Below are 19,303 nucleotides of genomic sequence, written 5' to 3' on the forward strand. Positions count from 1 at the left end.
GGTGGGGGAGTATCTCAAGGCATCTTAGGCCTGTCTAGGCAAAGAGAGGATCTGTCTGGCCTTCAAACCAGCACAACAAGGAAGAAATTCACAACTGCTTCAGAAGGGTAACCCACTGCAAACGCAGACACTGTGTCCATTGCAGAACCCAAGCTCACTGCATAGCTATAGTGAAGCCAGGCTTGAGAAGCAAGACAGTAAAGAAACAGACTTCTAAAAGTAGTGACAGACTAGACTGCCACAAAAATAATCAGTTTGTTTGAAGCTACATCAGCAGAACAGCAACTTGGTTTTGAAAATAAGCAGCTGTTTTAAGTGTCCAACAAGTGACTGTGATTTTTAAAATAAGGTGAGCTAGACTGGATAAAATGGAGGCAAACAACTTCAATTATCAACCCCAGAGTAGAGATATTCTTTGAAAGAGCTTTCCCAGGCAGACAACATGCTTCTCAGAATACAGCCATTTCAGTTGTATTTGGTTTGCAATGGATCCATGCATCTGCTTCTCCAGAAACCACACCCCAAACTCTCAGTTTCTGGAAACACCCTCCTACTGAATTTCCAAGAAGGCATCTATTTTAAGAACAGAAAAACTCTGCTTCCTTGCTTACCATATTAGTCAGAGCTGAGAAGAAACCACTCTGGTGCTCCTCTTCCTTATCTTTGTATTGCCTGAACAAAAAGGAATAAGGAAGTTCAGGGTTAGAAATGGAACTAGGGCACTTTTAGATAAATACCATGCGACCAGTCCTATATGATAATGATACAGGGTAGACAAAACTTCAACATGTGGAAGCCCTTTCAAGAACACATAAAACTAGATGCAAAGAGCATTAAAATATTTGTCAATTGCCTGTGCTGTTATGGAGGATACAGCAGCCTGGGCTAACACTGAAGGAAAGGGACCAAGTGACTTGGGAAATTTGATCCTGCACTGGCAAAACAGTAATGAACCACATGGAACACACAGTCAGTAACAACAAAGTTTTATTTCAGTCATCATCCATTACATACTACTGCAGAGTCAATCAGCCTATGGCAAGCAGAAACCATAAGGGCCACTATGGTTCACGACCTGATTCCACATTCCCAGAGTAAATGAAGGGACTGGAACTCAAATAAGGAAGGTCAACAAATACAATGGGTACCTCAGCATTAAGCTGAGTTACTCCACTTAGCACTGAAATAGACTGGCAAAACTCCTATGGTCATTTACTGTGTTGTTCACACAGGAATCCAATCACACACAATGCAACATGAAAAGAAAATTCTACTTTTTTTGGAGAAGAGGGAAAGAAAGAGGTAAGCAAAACAGGCCACAGCCTGGGACAGCTTTTGTCAAAATGAAAAAAAGTTGGGTGAGTGAAGATTTTTCTGCTTCACTCTAATAATTTACTCTGTTAAATACATTTACATGATTTGGTGATCTTGCAAGTCATCTGCATAGCAGATCTTCAAAAGAATTAAAACTTTATATATATATATAGAGAGAGAGAGAGAGAGAGAGAGTGAGAGAGAGAATTCTACTGTACAAAGTCCTGAGTTGCTCAGGTGAAATTGATGGAATTATCCAAATTTTTCTGAAGAGTTTTCTTCTCAGGAAAATTTACACATTTTGTGCTGCTGCTTATGAAGCCAAAGCTGAGACCATCCTACCCTTACTGCTGGCTTTCTGGCTCTTTCTACAGAAGCAGTTAACGCTCTCCTCCAGTGGTAAAAGCATAATCATCTCAGATCTGGCATGTGGATAGTTCTGGATACATTTCTTTGATTTAGATCATGCTCCAGTTAAATCAATTTTCTAACAGACTGGTACTCAACAATCATTTATCTTCTCACTTGAGACTAAGATTTAATAAAAGGGTCATACAGAGGTAAAATCCATGGTGGTAAAAACAAAACAGTTATCTTCCCCTACAGCAAGATCTTTCCTGAAGTACATCAGTGCAGCTGGTACAGGTGCATTTACACTTCCAATGACAGCAACAACTGAGCTGAAGTACCTCAGAGCATGAGACTATTCCCTGTCTCTCCAGGTGCATTGGAGCTGTGAGGGGACAAATAAGGACTTTACACCAAATAAAGTTCATGGAAATGAACAGCAACTATCATGTATTGAAAAGTAAGGTTTTTACCTGTTATATTCTGATAAAGCCTGGGCAATTACAAGTCCCATTCCCTGAAAAACAAGCATTAGAAAATCTTTACATTAAAAATGTCAATGCAGGAAGTCACACAACAAACCCACACAGCAGTGCTACCCCCTCCCAAGATATGCTACCACACTACAAAGAATTTCCCCTGAAGCTCTTTGAATTATTGATACAGGCTATGATACAACAAAAACATTACCCAAAAATCAAGACATTAAAATGTAAAGTTGCATATCTCGTTACTAAGTTCACTAAGTTCAGTGGTTCCTCACTACCTAGCTTTTCAACCTCCCCTGCCATTTAACTGATGATCAAACTCGTGATCACACTGATGAAATCATGAGCTGCCTAAGCTCTTGCAAGACTGCAGCTAGGGCAGAAACCTACTCTACTGGTGTTGGTTACAGTGGCAGGGTTAAGAGACCACCTTTCTACCAAACACCATGCTTACATTCATTAACACCCTATGTGAAAGCATCCCCAGCAGCAAGAATCAAGTTAAATACTCACATTGAGTGTGGCTTCATCATCTACGATGGAGAGCTTCACAATGTAGGGATTCACTGACTGCTCAGGGGCAGGGGAGAAGATAAAAAAGACAATTGGTTTTAAGTTCAGAGTTAAAAAAAACAAACACTTTTATCTTCCGAAGTTTATCACCTGGAATAGTCTTTCTCCTGTTCCACAAAGCAGAATACACACAAAGAAACAGGAGTCACAGCACATGCTAAGGCCACCATGCCTGGGACACCTCTTTCCTCTTTCAGTCAGGCAGTCTCCTGATTTTATTGAGAGGGAGTCTCTGCTCTGCTGCTAGCTCATCTGCCAGCCTTGAAAGCGGAGCAGCTGTCCTGCAAGACTGTTATCTGTGACACACACACTGCTATGCAGCAGGAACAAGCAGTGAAGCTGGGACTGAACATCAGCATTCTGCTATCTCCTTACTGCAACACCCTGCAAAGATTGCTTAAAGGAAGGAGAACCCAGGAAGGCATGACATTACAGACTCATCTGCTGCTGGGTTAGAGCTCAACACTTTAACAGTTTACCTCACCGAGGCTCTGGAGAATATAAATTCTTTAAACTTAGCTGAACAAAGCACACAGGCTCCATCTATGAAGAGAAGTCCTAATAATTTAGGATGCATTTTGGATTAGCAATTTGTTTTTCCTGGATTGTATGTGTCAGTGCAAAATGAACAAAGCTGATTTGGAATCAGGACTAAGAAGAAAAGGCTCTCTGTATTAAGTTCAAAGTGGATGGGAGCAGTAGAACACAAAGCATGCATCAGATACAACCCTACAAGTTACAGTTATCTGTCTCATGTGCCCATGGCTTGACAGCACAGTAAAAATAAGACTGAACAAGAAACACCACTGACAATTATTCCGTGTTTTGGAAGGATGAGGCTTTCTTTGCAGTTCAAAAAAGAAACTGATCAGAACAGACCAAAGCTCAGTCAGCCTGTCAGCCTGCCTCCAGCAGCACACAGTCCTGCCTGGTGTCTCAGAAAAAGACAGAAAACTCACACAGAGGCTGTCCGTGCACAAACCATGTGAAGACATCTCAAGGCTGGAGGAGAGGCTCCTACAGTGTAACAATATATGGTCCTCTCTGCACAACCATGCTCCCCTTCAGAAATTAAGTTTATTCAGTCTCAGTAAAACAAAATCAAGTTTCACAATTCAGAATTAAAAGCAGATTACAATTCATCCTTGTAAAATACACCTTAGTTTTGCTAATTTCAGTCACTGTCTTGCTCTCCCAATACAATAAGGAAAAACTCTCCACACCACAGCTCACACGCAGAAAAGCAGCCAGCCTGTGACTCTGACTCATGACCCGTAAGAGTGATGTGGCTTTTGCAGGCAACTGGCAGCAGAGCTATGCTGGATTAGAGGCTGCAGGGTTATCCAAACTCCCAGATGTGAGGAATAAGCAAACTGGGAGATATTATGCTGACCAACACCACCAGGCTGCTCTGAGACAAGTCACACGCTCCGTCCCATCACAGAAAAGAAGGGGGAGGGGGTTTGTTGTCATCTCCAGTCTACAAACAACTCTTCACGCTCCCATTGCCCTTGGCCTTCCAAGATGCATGCTCCATGCCTCCTGCCTCAAGGCAGCATGATGTCATCAGTCCATGTCTGTCAGGGTTACAAAACTGGCCTAGCTTTCTGCATACCTCTGCCCCTTATCTTTCCAATCGTCATTTCCACAACTGCAAAAGTCTGATTAATTCCTGTCAGAAGTATTCCATTCCCCTGCCACATTCCATGCCCTCTCTAGGCTTTCCCAGCTCCTTAAGCAGCAGGCAGGTGACTAACCAGTGTAACCCACACACCACATTGGCATGCTTTTGTGGGATACTTGTCCCATGTACAGCAGTTTGTACCAGCATGATGAGAGCATTTCCTGTGCTGCCCACAGGGTGTGCAGTTTGCTCCTGCCCCTCCCTGAGAGCAAACAGTTCCAGTTACTGTCTGCGAGCATTAGGCTACCTATCTATGATGCAAGTCGGCAACATGCAACTTGTCCAAGCACCCCTAAGTCCTTCCCACTTCCCTGTTCTAACCTTGCTGACTCAGGGTTCAGTTCCCCTTCTCACTGGGAACCTCAACACAAGTTCTACAAGTCTAAGTCAGGCATGCCTCTCCATGCAGAAACATGCAACAGCCTTAAAAATGGTTGATAAGCATTTTGCAAACTTCAAAGCGCATCAAGGAAGCAGTTATACAACCTTAGAGACAGTGCCTGCCTCCACCTGCCTCCATGGAGGACTCAAAAATATGATTCTTAGCTCTTCAGAGAACTCAGGTCTTTTCCTATAGCTGCTATCAGATATCAAACAGTACAGTATGAAGGTCTTCCTGTCAGTGATGAGGTACAGACACAAACTCCTGGGAATACTCAAGATGTTCTCCATGCTCTACCCATTAGATACCAACAATCTCATAGAAGTGAAGGTGTAATCTGTGAGGAGATTTTTAAAGCAAGCCCCAGGTGAGACATGCCATGGGAGTATTACAAGAAAACACATAGGTCTGGCAGAGGACCTATGTCACCAGATGCACCTTCACTTCCAACACAAACCTATGGGAACAATTTTTTTGGTAGGAAAAGAAAGCAGGAAAAAAAAATTAAGAAGTTACCCATGTATAAGCCCTAGTTAGGTGCTTAACTTATTTTCACCTCTGTTACACACATGAAGGGCAGAGTTCACTCAGCCCTTGCAAGACTTTTCCCTGAATGCTCATTAGGGATGATTCAGCAGCTTTGCTGACAGCCCTGGTGAGGCCATCTCCTCTGCAGGCAAGCTGTCCTGCAGAAATTTGGAGCCTGAATAATTACTTTTTGTTAAAGATTTATTTAAAATAATTTGAATTGTGCAAGACCTTTCTCTGAAGTAATAATAATAATAAAATATTCATGTTCTGACTCCTCAGTGTCAATAAGCTTCTCTTCAGCACCTGAAATTGTCCATAATCAAGAAGAGGCAAGTGTATGTAGCCAGACATGAAGGGCTGTCAGATACAGATACACTATATGCTGGCACACAAATACACAAAGGAAAAAAGAAAAAAAAAAAAAAGGCACATTTTGACTAATTTCTTTCAGCTCTGCCTAGAAAAAGACACAATATACAATTGTAGCAGGCTGAACACGACGCAATGAAATTTCCACCTCAACACTGTCACAAAATCTGTTTAGAAGTCACTAACTGATTTTATGGTTTAATTTGTTAAGAAATCCCTTAAAACACTGAGAAAGTGATCAAATAAATACACTTCCTCACAGCATTTTGTTTGGCAGCCTTCTGTGCATGCTGAGGTTCTCCATTTTCCTGACTATAGTCAACTATTTAGTTACTTTTATGATTTTCTCACACAGTATGAAGGTAAAAATATTTTCTCTCTGAAATCAGGACTGAAGAATTTCTCTGAATCCAGCTGAAGACTTGATTAAGTATATGCTTGGAATGACTTTTGAAAAATACTAGGTTTCAAATCAGGGCATCCCTTTAAAGGGTACATGTGAAAGACATGTAAATAATTTTCACTCCTAGAACAGAAGTTAATGAGCCAGCCAAGATCTCAGCTACACAGGTAATGTGGACAGATACTCCCCAGGGGGGGAGAGAAGATGCCAAAATTCACATCCCCAAAATATGAAAGAACATCCTGATGCAAAACACAGTGGTATTCACATTAGACAGACAAAACCATAGTCAGCTAATGAATTTTCAGCATAATTAGATTTTCTCAAGCAGCTGGAAGCACAATTTCGCAACCAATAAAGTTCAGAACAAAAGAGAACCTATCGACAGCAGGACAGCTAACTAAAAAGAGAACTCTAGAGGACTTGAGGCATGAAAGCATGCTACAACTACACAGCCAACAAACTGACACCAAAGGCCAAAGAACAGCAGATGAAAGGAGCTACTCAAGGACAAAGATGATGAGTGTGTTACTACAAGCATTGCCTATAGCACTGCTTACAAAGGGCAGTGTCAGGCAGTCATCATATAAAACCTTTCTTCAAGTTGCTTTCAAGCTTGCCAGATGAACTACTCAAGATGAAATTGCCCTTGACACACATCTGCCCCAGGCTACATTGTACTTTTTAAAGACCGGCATAATTTCTTTTGGGTGCCCAGTCTGAAGACAACTAGGACAATGGCTTCCAAAACACTCAACCCCAACTCAATACTCTACAGAAAGCTACCTTAAAAAGCAGACAATTCCTATGCACTTGCAGCACTCTACCTTACCAAGGACATACAGTACACAGGGATGCATAGCTCAGGGATGGGCCCACTCACAGCTCTCTATCCTTTGACCTGAATGCTGCAATGAGACCTCTGCTCTTTCCACTCTGCCCTTATCACTAACCCTACCCAGATCATAGAATCATAGAATCATAGAATCAATAAGGTTGGAAAATACCTCAAAGATCATCAAGTCCAACCTGTCACCCTACACCTCATGCCTATCTAAACCATGGCACCAAGTGCCACGTCCAATCCCCTCTTGAACACCTCCAGGGATGGTGACTCCACCACCTCCCTGTGCAGCACATTCCAATGGCCAACCACTCTCTCTGTGAAGAACTTTCTCCTCACCTCCAGCCTAAACCTCCCCTGGCACAGCTTGAGACTGTGTCCTCTTGTTCTGCTGCTGGTTGCCTGGGAGAAGAGACCAACCCCCTCCTGGCTACAACCTCCCTTCAGGTAGTTGTAGACAGCAATGAGGTCTCCCCTGAGCCTTCTCTTCTCCAGGCTAAACAGTCCCAGCTCCCTCAGCCTCTCCTCATAGGGCTTGTGCTCAAGGCCTCTCACCAGCCTCGTTGCCCTTCTCTGGACATGCTCCAGCAATTCAACATCTTTCCTAAACTGAGGGGCCCAGAATTGGACACAGTACTCAAGGTGTGGCCTAACCAGTGCTGTGTACAGGGGTACAATGACCTCCCTGCTCCTGCTGGCCACACTATGCCTGATGCAGGCCAGGATGCCATTGGCTCTCTTGGCCACCTGGGCACTTTTGACACTACGTGTTCCTCCTCTCTTTCCTATTCTCTAGGTCTATTCATAATTTAAAATAAGATCTATTGTAAAGTCAGGAAAGTTCTGGAGCCTGCCTCTTCCCAATAATTCTATTGAGAAGGGGATATTCCAGCACGTTTCATTTTTTTGCCAATCTAAAGTACATAAAGATATTCCTAATTATGGGGAAAATTAATATTGATCATCACGCCTCATGCAAAGAAAAGCCAACATTAGGTGATTTTTTTTTTCTTTTACATTCTAAATGTTTCAAGTTGATGAGTAACAGAAATAAATGGGAATACACCACAAAGTAGTACAACTAGTTTAGAAGAAGAAAGAGGAGTAAATCCTTTCAGAGAGGAATCAGTCAAAGACGGAGATAGACTTCTCTTGGAAATACTCGCTGTGATGTTTCAGTTCATTCTTTGGTCACAGCTTCACCATCCTTCTGGGGATCTGTGCTCTTTCAGTCTGCTAGCCAGGTTCTGAATCACAAATTCAGTCTGAAGCCCAAGATGACTGACAGCTCATTTTTCTTTGGAGATTATGTACGACTGCAGTCACGCACACACAAAGGCAAGCATGCAAGTTCGGCACAACAGTAACTCTTTCAAAAGGACCTTCCTCACAGTACTTTCATGAAGTAAATGCAAATTCCCCAGGCAGTTTCTTTCATGCTTGCACAAAACGAGCTGTATGCCTATCATACACATTTCATTATGCATGTATGTCAGAGACAGGGTTAGCATAGTACGACTGCCTTGCCAAACTTGGGTAGCTCTGTGCTGATACCCTGACAAATGTTACAGTGGGTGCTGCTAAAAACTCGTATTGTAGGCTGCCTTAATAATCCTGAGGTCATTATAAATTATGAAGCAGAGTGAAGTGTTGTTTCTGTTAATCAGAAGAATACCTACCTCATACTTTCTGTAGTTGACCAGCAAGGCAAGAAGGACAACAGCATCATAGCCATGCTCCCTGCGACTTAGCGGGCTGGACAGAATCTGGAATAAACCACAGGGTTCTGTTCAGGCCTTCTTTGGGAAGCTTGTAGTGATTCTTAGACAGTGTGTGGCCAGGAAATGTACATGTAAGAACAAATTATGCCCTAACTGAAAGAGGGTATTTAGGCTTGAGGGAGTGTCAGGTACTTCCAACACATTCTGCCACATAGAGAAGCTTATTTATCACAGAAAGGATGTACGTAGGCTTTCTGGACATAAAGAGCAAATATAATCTTCAACAGTACTGGACAGTATCTTAGTGCATCACCAACACTTGTGTGTTTTCTGAGCTTCCCAGAGCCCAGTTCCACTTCTAAAGAGCAGGAAAAAAACCCTCAATATATCCAGACTGCCTTTTGCAAAAAAGTTCCTCCAATACAGGAACTGACTGTGAAATTAGCACAGAAATCCCTTCAGCTTCTATTTATGCTCAAACGTCTCAAGTGAAAACCCTTCAAATACTCAGTAGTGACTAAAAACAACAGACCAGAGTAAGGAAGAGACAGCATTTAAAAAAAAAAAAATTATGACAGCTATGAATGGAAGCAATATACAGTGCCAGCCAGCTATGCTACATTGAAAAAGCTGAAAAGCAAATCTATCACTAAAAGCTCTCACTATGGAGAAGAGCCCTTGCAGCAGGAAGAAGAACCCTTACCTGTAAAATTGCTTCAAATATGCTGTTAATCATCACATACTCCAGGATGGTGTTCTGGCTAATGTTATCTGTCACCTGAGTAGAAACACAGGTTTTAAAATTTCACCCGAAGCTTCCCACGATGCTGTAGCTGTCTCTGGCACACACTGGGAACAGAAGAGTTCTGCTACCAGATGGACACATTTATCCAGAATCTCACACTTACTCAGCAAGTTAAGGTGTGACAAGCAGCAGAGATAGACATGAAGTAAAAGAAATCTGTCCTGCCTCCCACCCCTCTCTCTCTCTGGCAAGAAACATGACCCACATACTATGAGTTCCCTCTTTCCTCTACAGATTGACATTTCACACAGCTGCATGACAACAGCCATCAGCAGCAAAGCAGGCTGCTGCACAAGAGGCTGAGAAGAAAAAAAAAAACCACAACAGGGCACATATGCTCCACTGAGCACTCTCCCATCACAAAACAGGGCAGTGAAGACCTCCTCCACACTCAATTATCTCTTATCACAGCTAAAATAGTTCACAGTTGACCACATCCAAGAGATGAGTGGCCACTTGTTCCCATTTCCTCATTCTTCACATCCTCACCACTCGTCTACTCTACACTTCCTCCATCCGTCTCCTCTGTTCCCTTTACATTCATCTGGGACCTCTTAAATACCCTTTTCTCTAAAAAAATCCCTGTGAATCCAACTGACACTTTCTTCACTGTCTCTCACCTTTGCCCCAGCTGGCACCTATCTTATGAGGTGAAAACAGACTGCAAGTCTGTACTGGCACTGTGATTAGAGCAAGGATGCATATTCTGGGCTGACCCTTGTTCTCATTCACACTTTCTTCACCTTTCTTAAGCTTCACACTACAGCCTTCTGCTCAAGTTTTGAGACAGTTCCAGCCCTCAAGATGTGGCTGCTATAAGCCTTTAGGTTATAATACAGCTGCCATTTGCTTACTGTCACCAAGCAGAGGAGTAGCTTCAGACACAAGCTCTTGAGGCTCTCAGAACCTTCTGCACAGAGCAGCGAATCCAAGCTCTCCATCAGGTTCTAGAGAAGAACAATCACATTGTTTGAAAGGAACTATTATATTAAGCAATTCAAATTATTTTACATCTTTGTTATAAAAAAAAAAAAAAAAAAAAAAAAAAAAAAAAAAAAAAAAGCTTTTCAGGGAGATTCAAATACAACAGCACCAATATAAAGCCATGTTATTGCCAGAATCAATAACTGGATCAATAAGGACACAGGCCATGTTCACACTACTGGTTCTCAACATTGGTTTGTGTTAACTACATTTTAACAACTGCCAAGCACACCACCAGGATCATTTTCCAAGGGTTTTCTCTAGATGTGTATGAGAAATTTTTGTATATACATAATAGATTTTATTCGTCAAGCAACACTGAGCACTACAAATATCATCTTCCTTTTTGTTTGCAAGACAGTAATCTTAGCATCTTCTTCTTCCAGTATTCCATTTTACTTACAGGCACCATGAGATCTTTTTGCAAGGGGCACACCTCCAGTTCTGAGACTGAGAGTTGGGGCTATTCAGTTTGCAGAGAAGGCTCTGAGAAGAACTTATTGTGGCCTTCCAGTATCTTAAGGGGGCCTACAAGAAAGCTGGTGAGGAACTTTTCAGGATGTCTGGTAGCGATAGGACTAGGGGGAATGGAGCAAAACTAGAAGTGGGTAAATTCAGATTGGATGTTAGGAAGAAATTCCTCACCATGAGGGCAGTGAGACACTGGAACAGGTTGACCAGGGAGGTGGTAGAAGCTCCATCCCTGGAGGTGTTTAAGGCCAGGCTGGATGAGGCTCTGGCCAGCCTGATCTAGTGTGAGGTGTCCCTGCCCATGGCAGAGGGGTTGGAACTACATGATCCTTGAGGTCCCTTACAATCCTGACAATTCTATAATGCTAATTTAATAGTAGATAGATTGGTTATGATTAAAAATAGCTACTATATATAGCTGATTGCCAGATATTCATAAATAACTGGTTTCCAAACACTAAGTTACAGGTAGTATAGATATTCTTAGAGGAAAAATGTCATTCTGGTAGACCAGTTACTAAATTTTTTTTCACAAACGTACTACTATTTGTAGAGAGATGAAAAATTACTACATTTTGTAGAGAGATGAAAGATGTAACAGGAATTCAGCTTTATCACTGATTACTTTGCCATTTCCCAAAACTCAGTATCTTCACAGTGAAGAGCCTCAAGTAAGTTTAAAACTGTGTATGTGCTGGTGGAAAAGTGAGTACACAGGATATGCTAAAAATGAAGCACAAGGTAAGAGGTTCAACACTAGGTACTAAAGGCCTGTGACAACCTTTTCTGGTGTCCAGATTTCACAATCACAGTGACTGCACAGCATGGAACTAAATGAAAAGTGCTCTGTTATATAACTAAGACTGAGATCCCAAGTGTCTTTGTGCAACTAGCAGGTAAAAAACTTCAGGCAGCTGTTTTTAACAAGTGGCTGGAATATTTCCCCCAAAAGCTACAACTTGGTAGACAAGTCTGTTAACAAATCACTGGCCCTGGAACATGGTTGCTGTGCTGTTTCTCTACATTGCCAAGGCCTTACCTTCATACATAGTTCTGCCTTATCAAAACCCACAAGCATGTTGATGATGTCAAAGCCAGAAGTGGATTTGTTCTTCTGATGGACACCCCGAATCAATGCACACAAAGTCTGTAAAGGGAAAAAAAAAAAAAAAATCAAACAGCAAGATATAAGGCAACAGCTACAAACCTAATACTCAGTAACAAAGTTCACCCTAAGACCCTCTCCTAGCACTGGCAAAGCACTATTGTTTAAAGTAATACCATCAGCTTGGAAGCCTAACTTTTCATCTGACCTCTCCTCCACCTCTGTCATTTCTAAGGAGGATCTTAGATGATAAAACTTTAAAAAAAAAAAAAGGAGAGAGAGAGAAGAATGTATTTGTCCAAATTTTTCCTGTTTGTCCACCCCTTCACTTCATAGCATTCTGAGGAAAGAGAATCACTGCTTCTTCTGTGCAGACCCAGTTTGTGCTAGACAAGACCACGATCTCTGGAAAACAGCTAAGGATGCCTTTAAGGCCAGAAATATTGATCAGGAAACTGCAAGGCAGTAGCAGTGTCCAATATATGGACAGACGTACCTTAGAGCTTTCCAGACTCATTTCTCCTTTCAAGCATGCCAAAATATACAGCATCCAGACAGAGTTTATACATTGTGCATGTCCATACAGCAGATGCTATTGCTAGAGTGCAAATTTCTGTTTGCTGTACTAAATTTGACCAATGAACTGTCTCTTTGCCAAAAGAAATAAAATTAAATAAAAATTATCTCCAAGGCTGCTAGAGAGGTTAACTTTCCTAAGAAAGAACCTTCCCACTTAATTCATGCAAATTTCTCAGAGATCTCTAGCAACAGAGATGTCAGCATACTATGCTTCCAGCAGACACTCAGGGAAATTTATGGACAGCAAAGGTCTCATTTGCTGCAAGAGAGTCTGTCATGACTTTTGTCATCAGGCACCTTTAAGGTCTATGAGGAGGGGAGCAAGCAGTTTTATACTCCAGCTTAAACTAGTTTCAGAAGAAGTAAAGCTGAAGACAAGCAAACCTCAAAGAACCAGCAAGCCTCTAGAACCATTCAGAAGCAAAAGGGCAAGGTAGACATCTGTTTTTTCACAACTGTCAGAGATGGGTACTGTACTACAAAAACCTTTGGTCACCTTGACCATTCTCAGGAAAGACTGTGTCGAATTCCGGCCTCAGGATCACTCTCCACACAAGCAGACTCTGATCTAAGGCTTGCTCTCCCAGCTCAGGCTCAGGAGATGTAACCTGGTTCCTGTTTACACTCACACAGCAGACTCTAAACTTGAGCCCTGGCCTAACTTTTGTCAAAAGGCTGACTACAAGTTTGGAAATTCAGGGCTGAGCCAGACTGTCTGTAGCAATAACTACCATATTTAATAGCCTCCTTTCACCCTAATTCCACAAATAATAATAATAACAACAAAATGCAAGACCGTATATCAGAGGAATAAATACTGTTTTAAATCAACTTTTCCCATCTTACTGCCTGTACAGTATCTCCTAGAGGTGACTTCTTCAAACCTGAAACTCATATCCTATATTCCCACAGCTGAGAAAAACTCAGACAAATGCATTCACCAAGTTGTAAGAATCAACCTGTGAGCTAGTAACATCATATATCAAGACTGAGGAAGGGAATCTTCTGGACAAGACAGCATAGCTTTGGTAAGAAGGAACCTGCAGGAAAATGGGTATTAATTCTGGGTGACAGTTCTTCACAGCTTCCAATTAAGAAGTGTCCAGCAGGGACAGTACCCTGTATGAATTTCACACCAACTTCTTCAGAACTTTATTTCATTTTCAACCCACATGGAAATTAAAAAGGGAGGTTGAAATGAGGGAGAAGGGGAAAAAGCAGATGAGACAAATCTACACCAAGTACTCTTGAGCCCCTGTACTGACAGCCTGCACCATGAGCAAGCCCCTCTTGTCCATCCCTTGCTACCTGCTCCACCCTGTATCACCAGATTCTCTTGAATTCTGAAACAATCTATTGTTCTTCAAAGACTAAAGAGACTAAGAATGTTTATAATCTCCACAGATAACAAGCAGCAACTACTCTGTAGACATCACCTCTCATAAGCAAAGAAATGAGTACAAGATGTTTGATACCAGCAGCAAATACATTGCCTGCAAAAGAGAGCATTCCCTAGCTCTCAGCATGGTACCTGCAATGCATTGACCACTCTGATTGGGTGCTCCTCACTCAGTGCCTGGATGCAGTGCTGAAACAAGCAGTTGATGTTGTCTTTTATCTTCATTAACTCTTCCCCATCCAGAGCCTCCAGCTTGCCTTCTAGATATTCCAGGTTGACCTGTCAGGTTAAGAAGCAGTTCATGCATGTTACACAACAACAGACACCTTAGAAACTTAGCTCCTTGCTCTGACAGTCTGCCACTTTGCAGGCAGAACAGCAGCAGCAAATCAGAGAATGTTCAACGCCTGTTACCTTCATGAGAAACAGCTCCTCCCAAAACCTAGGGTTGCATTTACTGGGATCCTCTGTCTGAAAGAAAAAGGAACGGCCATGAGAGCAAACACGAAGAAAAAATTCAGGCAGAATTTAAAGAAAATCATGATGATGAGTAGCTCAGAGTCAGCATCATCCCACTGGATGACCAAGTGGTCTGACAGTATGGAATTCTGTATACACAGACTCCCAGAAACAGGACAAACAGAAGCAGCTCTCAATTAGGATGCATCTGGTTATTCTCTGGATCATTTTTTTGATAAATACCTGAAAAGCCACAACTTCCCATAGACCATAAATCATCCTGGGAGACAACTGGGCAAGGTGACATTAAAGAAGAAAGCACAATGCAGAGCTCTGCATGACAGCAGGAGAGCCTGAAGGGGGTATCTGCACTGTGCAATCCTTACCTTGGGAAAAGAATCCACCACACAGAGCCCTCAGCACAAGAAAATCTCACACAACACTTTAGAAGGAAGAGATGCTCAGGTCCTTACCGTGAAAATCTCATCATACATCAACACAACTTTTTCCTTCAATGGCTTCTTGGAAGCTGAAGATTTCCGGAGCAGCCCACCTTTCTTCTCTGCTTGGGCCATGTTGTATATCCTGAAGGTAAGAATAGATAAAAAAGGCTATGGAGACTTGAACTTTTCTTCAAGGCATATCTGGCCTGCCTCAACCAAGAAAGACTTTTTCACTGCACTGAAATACTAACAGTTTCTCACGAGATGAAAGTAGGGGCTTTAATAACTACACCAGATAAGAAAGCAGATCAAAGGTCCCATCTAGTCTTATACCCCATTTCAAAGAAAGATGCAAAAGTCCAGACAGGCTGATAAAGAATAAGCTCCTTATGAATAAATTTTCTTAACTTTTCTCTGCTAGAAATTGATTCATGATCCAGACCAATGCAGTTTACATCTAGAAAAGTAGGCATTTTTTAATCTTACTGCATGAACTGTGATACTTATCGAATGGATAGCCAGTCTTTTTTTGACACTGGTCAAGCCTTAAGGGCAGCTTGTGACAAAAACCTCCTGAAACCACTTGCAAAAGTCTTCTCTTATCTGTTTAATTTGCTGCCTACCAAAGCACTTCAAATTCTGCTTTTGCACTCTAAGATAGGGTCCAACACTAAGAAACATTTGGCTGCAAAGCTTCCCTAACACACTCTTGCTTGTCTCTACCTCTGTACTTTGGCATGGACAGCTCTGCCAGCTGCTCTGCCAGTCAAGCCAGAGAAGAACCCCAGCCTCAAAAGCATCAGAAGTGGTCCAATGTTGGGAGAAGGATGGAGAAACACGAGAGAAGCTTTGAAGGGATATTTTTTTTTAAACAGATTAATTTCCTGCTTCATTTGACAACAAAACGTTTTCTAGAAACACAAACAGGGTTTACTATAATTAAGTGGTGTCTCAAGCTTACTGGTTAACCTATTAAAAAATAGGAAGCATCTTCATTAAAAAAATAATTGTTAGGAGAAAAGTAACAGCCACGGCTGTAGTCCTGAACAGTCAACCCATTTCAGGGGCTGAGAGTCAGAACATCTGACTTGTCAAGTACTATCAATCTCACATCTGATGCTACAAAGCACATCACCACTCTGATCTGGCAAACACGTACTTATTGCAAACAGATTTTTTTTTTTTCCCCTGGCAAGCATCACAGTTTTAGCAGTGTTCTAACCTCCTCTATCACTGCAGCATGGTCAGAGGCATTTAGCAGACAGGAAATGCCATCCCTTCTCATATCCCTCAGCACTCAACCTTTCTCCCACACCTCCAAAGGTAACTAGACACAAGGCAGCAGCACACCTCAGGCAGAGACTTCAGTCATGCTCCAGAAAAACATGGGCAGGCTCTTGTGGTAGCTGCACTCAGCCATACTAAATTATGCATAGAGTGGTAGTGCAGTCAGCACACAGCAGACCCCAGAGCCTTCTAAGCTAGCAGCCATGGAGACAGCTTTGGATTTACCCTCCATTTCAAATTGCCTGAACCCCTTTCACAACCACAACAAAATTATATCTGCCTTTCCCTCAAAGAGCAAATTCCAGCAAGCACAGTTCCAGATCTCTTCCACGTTTTCCCCATTTCAGACAGCTTTTGACTGTATTTAAACTACAATTTTCTCAACTAGGACACTCATGCTCCCAGTCACTTTCTCAGACGTTCATTCCTTGAGCCATAGATCTCCATTCCCTACATGGCAGGAAAACTTTCGGCCTGAATAAACAGCACTGCTGCAAAGGACCCTCCACTAGGTGTGAAGAGAAGGATCTTTGCCTGGATGGGAAAGCAGAGGGTAGGACAAAGGGCAGCAGGTCCCACACCTGAAAAGCTGAGATTTATATAGAATGGAAACAGCCCCAGGACACACTGACAGAAGAAAGCTTACCAACTACAGCACCAGAAGCTTCTGCAAATACCAAAATCATTCCTGTAGCCTAGCAGATCTATAGATTCAACTAAGACGGGAAAAGGTTTGTGTCTAACAAACAAAAAAAGAAAACATTACTCAATCATCTTGATGCAGCTTCTTTGACAGACTTTGCATTATTTTTAAACTGTCATGGGAGACATTATTCTAATTAGAAACCTAATTGGAAACAGAAAGAAACCTATTAAAAGCCGAATCAAGAATAATGTCACTTTTAGCCTAGCGATACAAATCTTACCCAAGATTGCACAAAACAATTTCCCAACCAGAATTCTAAGTTTCTGAACCTAAAGCAGCTGCCAGCCCCTGCACACAAACACATCCATCAGCATGCTTCTGATTGAATTACAGCTAACGAATCCCAATGTCAAAACTAATAAACTAACTCTCGGTGCTTCTAGGTCAGCGTTCTCACACGAAATGTGTATGTGAATGGGAAGGGATCGATACGCTCTGCTAAGTCCCTGGACTTTGAGAGCTGCATTTTAACACTTCTCCTGCATTTCCACAAAGAGAGAAAAATCTGAATCCCACAAGACACAAAGGCTTGATGCTGGGTGAGCAGAGGGATCATATGATCATGTAAAAATTCTAGTTTCTATCAGAATGGGAGTTGGAATTCACATTCTCTTAACCAAAGCAACACAGAGTGCATATAAAGGAGACTGCTAGAGGCAAGGATTAAATAATGTTCTTGTTTATAATTTGCTGTTCTACAAATGAGCAAATGAAGGAGCATGGGGAAGAAAGTAAAAGTTGCCTTTCATGCCAATGCTTTATCAGGCTGTGTTTATTTCATGACCTATGACGGCTGAACAAATGGCTTTTTCTTTTCACCTTATGCAATTACATTTTCTAGATGTCATAAAGACAGAAAAAGGAAATTGCATTTTTCTAATGGGGACCTTCTGGGCAGCCACATAAAACAGCAGTTGAATGCACAAAATATTTACAAACAAGATGTAGAGGTGTGAAATTATCAGGATGCCATGACAGCTTACGATAAGAACAACACTGAATAGAGTTAACAATTATCCTTTAAACACATCACACTTTATAAGCACCAGTGCATTTTCCACGTTTTAGGTTCATGTGGATAATTTATTCTGTCACTAGGTCAGTCCCATTAACACATGCAGCTAAGTGAATCCTGCTGTAGTCACCCACTGCACAGGAGAACTACCCCTTGGGGCCAAGAGAAGCACATGTGGATTTGCAGAATCACAAGTACTTTGCTGTGCAGCAGAATATCCAAGATGCTTCATCTGAAACTAAAAGAAACCTCAACAGAGCACGAGTCCTCACAGCTCAAAGGCAGGGAGATAAAAGCCATGGCAGACAGAAGTTCAAGCAGGCTTTTATTTTATCTGTCGTCAACCCTGGGATCAGCTGATCCAGTCAGGAAGAAAGGGATGGGCCACATCCAACCATTCACCTCTTATCCATTTCATTCCAGAACTCATAGCAGAGATTCCAGCCAAACATGTGACATTCTGAAGAACACATCTGTTAGCTCTTTGTCAGAATATCCACAGGAAAAATGAACCTGACATTGTGAGTCTGAAGTTTACTCAGACTTCGTTCACTTTGAAACCATGGATGCTCCACATTGTCACTCAGCTCCTGTACTCATTTATTATTCCATGGATCACCTTATGTAGAGAACATAACACTAATGTACATGTGCACAAGCATCCAAATCTTGTAACTTCTGTAATCTTGCATGCAGCCCATCAAGAACTGTATTTTGTGTTTAATTGCCCCAGCCAACAAACCTGAAAGCTTTTGAGATTACAGATGTGTGCATACACACAACTCCTACGTATCGCCAGGCACCAGAAAGTGTGTTTGAGTGGACCACCCAAAAAAAATATATCATAACACTTCTTGGCTAAACAAATAGAAAACAAACAGATGACAAAATGTTATTTCCACATACTGACTCAGTTAACAAACCATTTACTCCCCATCTGAAAAAAGCAGTGCAAATTGCATGATCTGTATTAGTTTGTTAATGCCAAAGCCCTGGACCTCAGTCTTAAAACTCTGAGTAAGAGCCCAGATGCTTCTGCTTCTAGAATCTAGTATCTCTTGACTTGCCACTGCCACTAAAATTGGACTGATTTGTTGAAATATTTCATGGCTAGTAATTGCCCCCACCACCAGCTGCATGCACTTGGGACCCAGTGTGATGATGCTTTGGTTTTCAAGGTATTTTCCAAGCACATCAAATCCAAAGAAAAGTTGTTTAAAAATTATCTTGATCATGCAAGCGAGGGCAATAAACCTCTGCCAAAAAGCTAAGCTACAGCTTCTAAAGCAATGCATAAGCCAAGTAGTCATTAAACTCTCCTGTGAAGTTCTAGGAAAACCCTCCTCCATGGGACAAATCTGCAAAGTCAGTATCAGATCTGAGCAGACAGCAG

General features: G+C 41.9%; 1 protein-coding gene across 1 annotated transcript in view; it reads right to left on the reverse strand.

The window, feature by feature from the left end:
• ARMH3 (armadillo like helical domain containing 3) overlaps positions 1–19,303 on the reverse strand; it is a 136,591-nt gene that overhangs the window by 114,163 nt on the left and 3,125 nt on the right. The window contains exons 2-11 of the mRNA XM_054382060.1: positions 14,933–15,044; positions 14,415–14,471; positions 14,133–14,279; positions 11,957–12,064; positions 10,317–10,409; positions 9,361–9,435; positions 8,616–8,702; positions 2,664–2,720; positions 2,136–2,179; positions 612–672 (exon numbers count right to left, since the gene is read on the reverse strand). Of these exons, the coding sequence (XP_054238035.1) occupies positions 612–672; positions 2,136–2,179; positions 2,664–2,720; positions 8,616–8,702; positions 9,361–9,435; positions 10,317–10,409; positions 11,957–12,064; positions 14,133–14,279; positions 14,415–14,471; positions 14,933–15,034 (831 nt within the window). The 5' untranslated portion in view covers positions 15,035–15,044. The remainder of the gene's footprint in view (positions 1–611; positions 673–2,135; positions 2,180–2,663; positions 2,721–8,615; positions 8,703–9,360; positions 9,436–10,316; positions 10,410–11,956; positions 12,065–14,132; positions 14,280–14,414; positions 14,472–14,932; positions 15,045–19,303) is intronic.

Source organism: Indicator indicator, chromosome 7 (assembly GCF_027791375.1).
Source record: "Indicator indicator isolate 239-I01 chromosome 7, UM_Iind_1.1, whole genome shotgun sequence".
In the NCBI taxonomy this organism is placed as follows: domain Eukaryota; kingdom Metazoa; phylum Chordata; class Aves; order Piciformes; family Indicatoridae; genus Indicator; species Indicator indicator.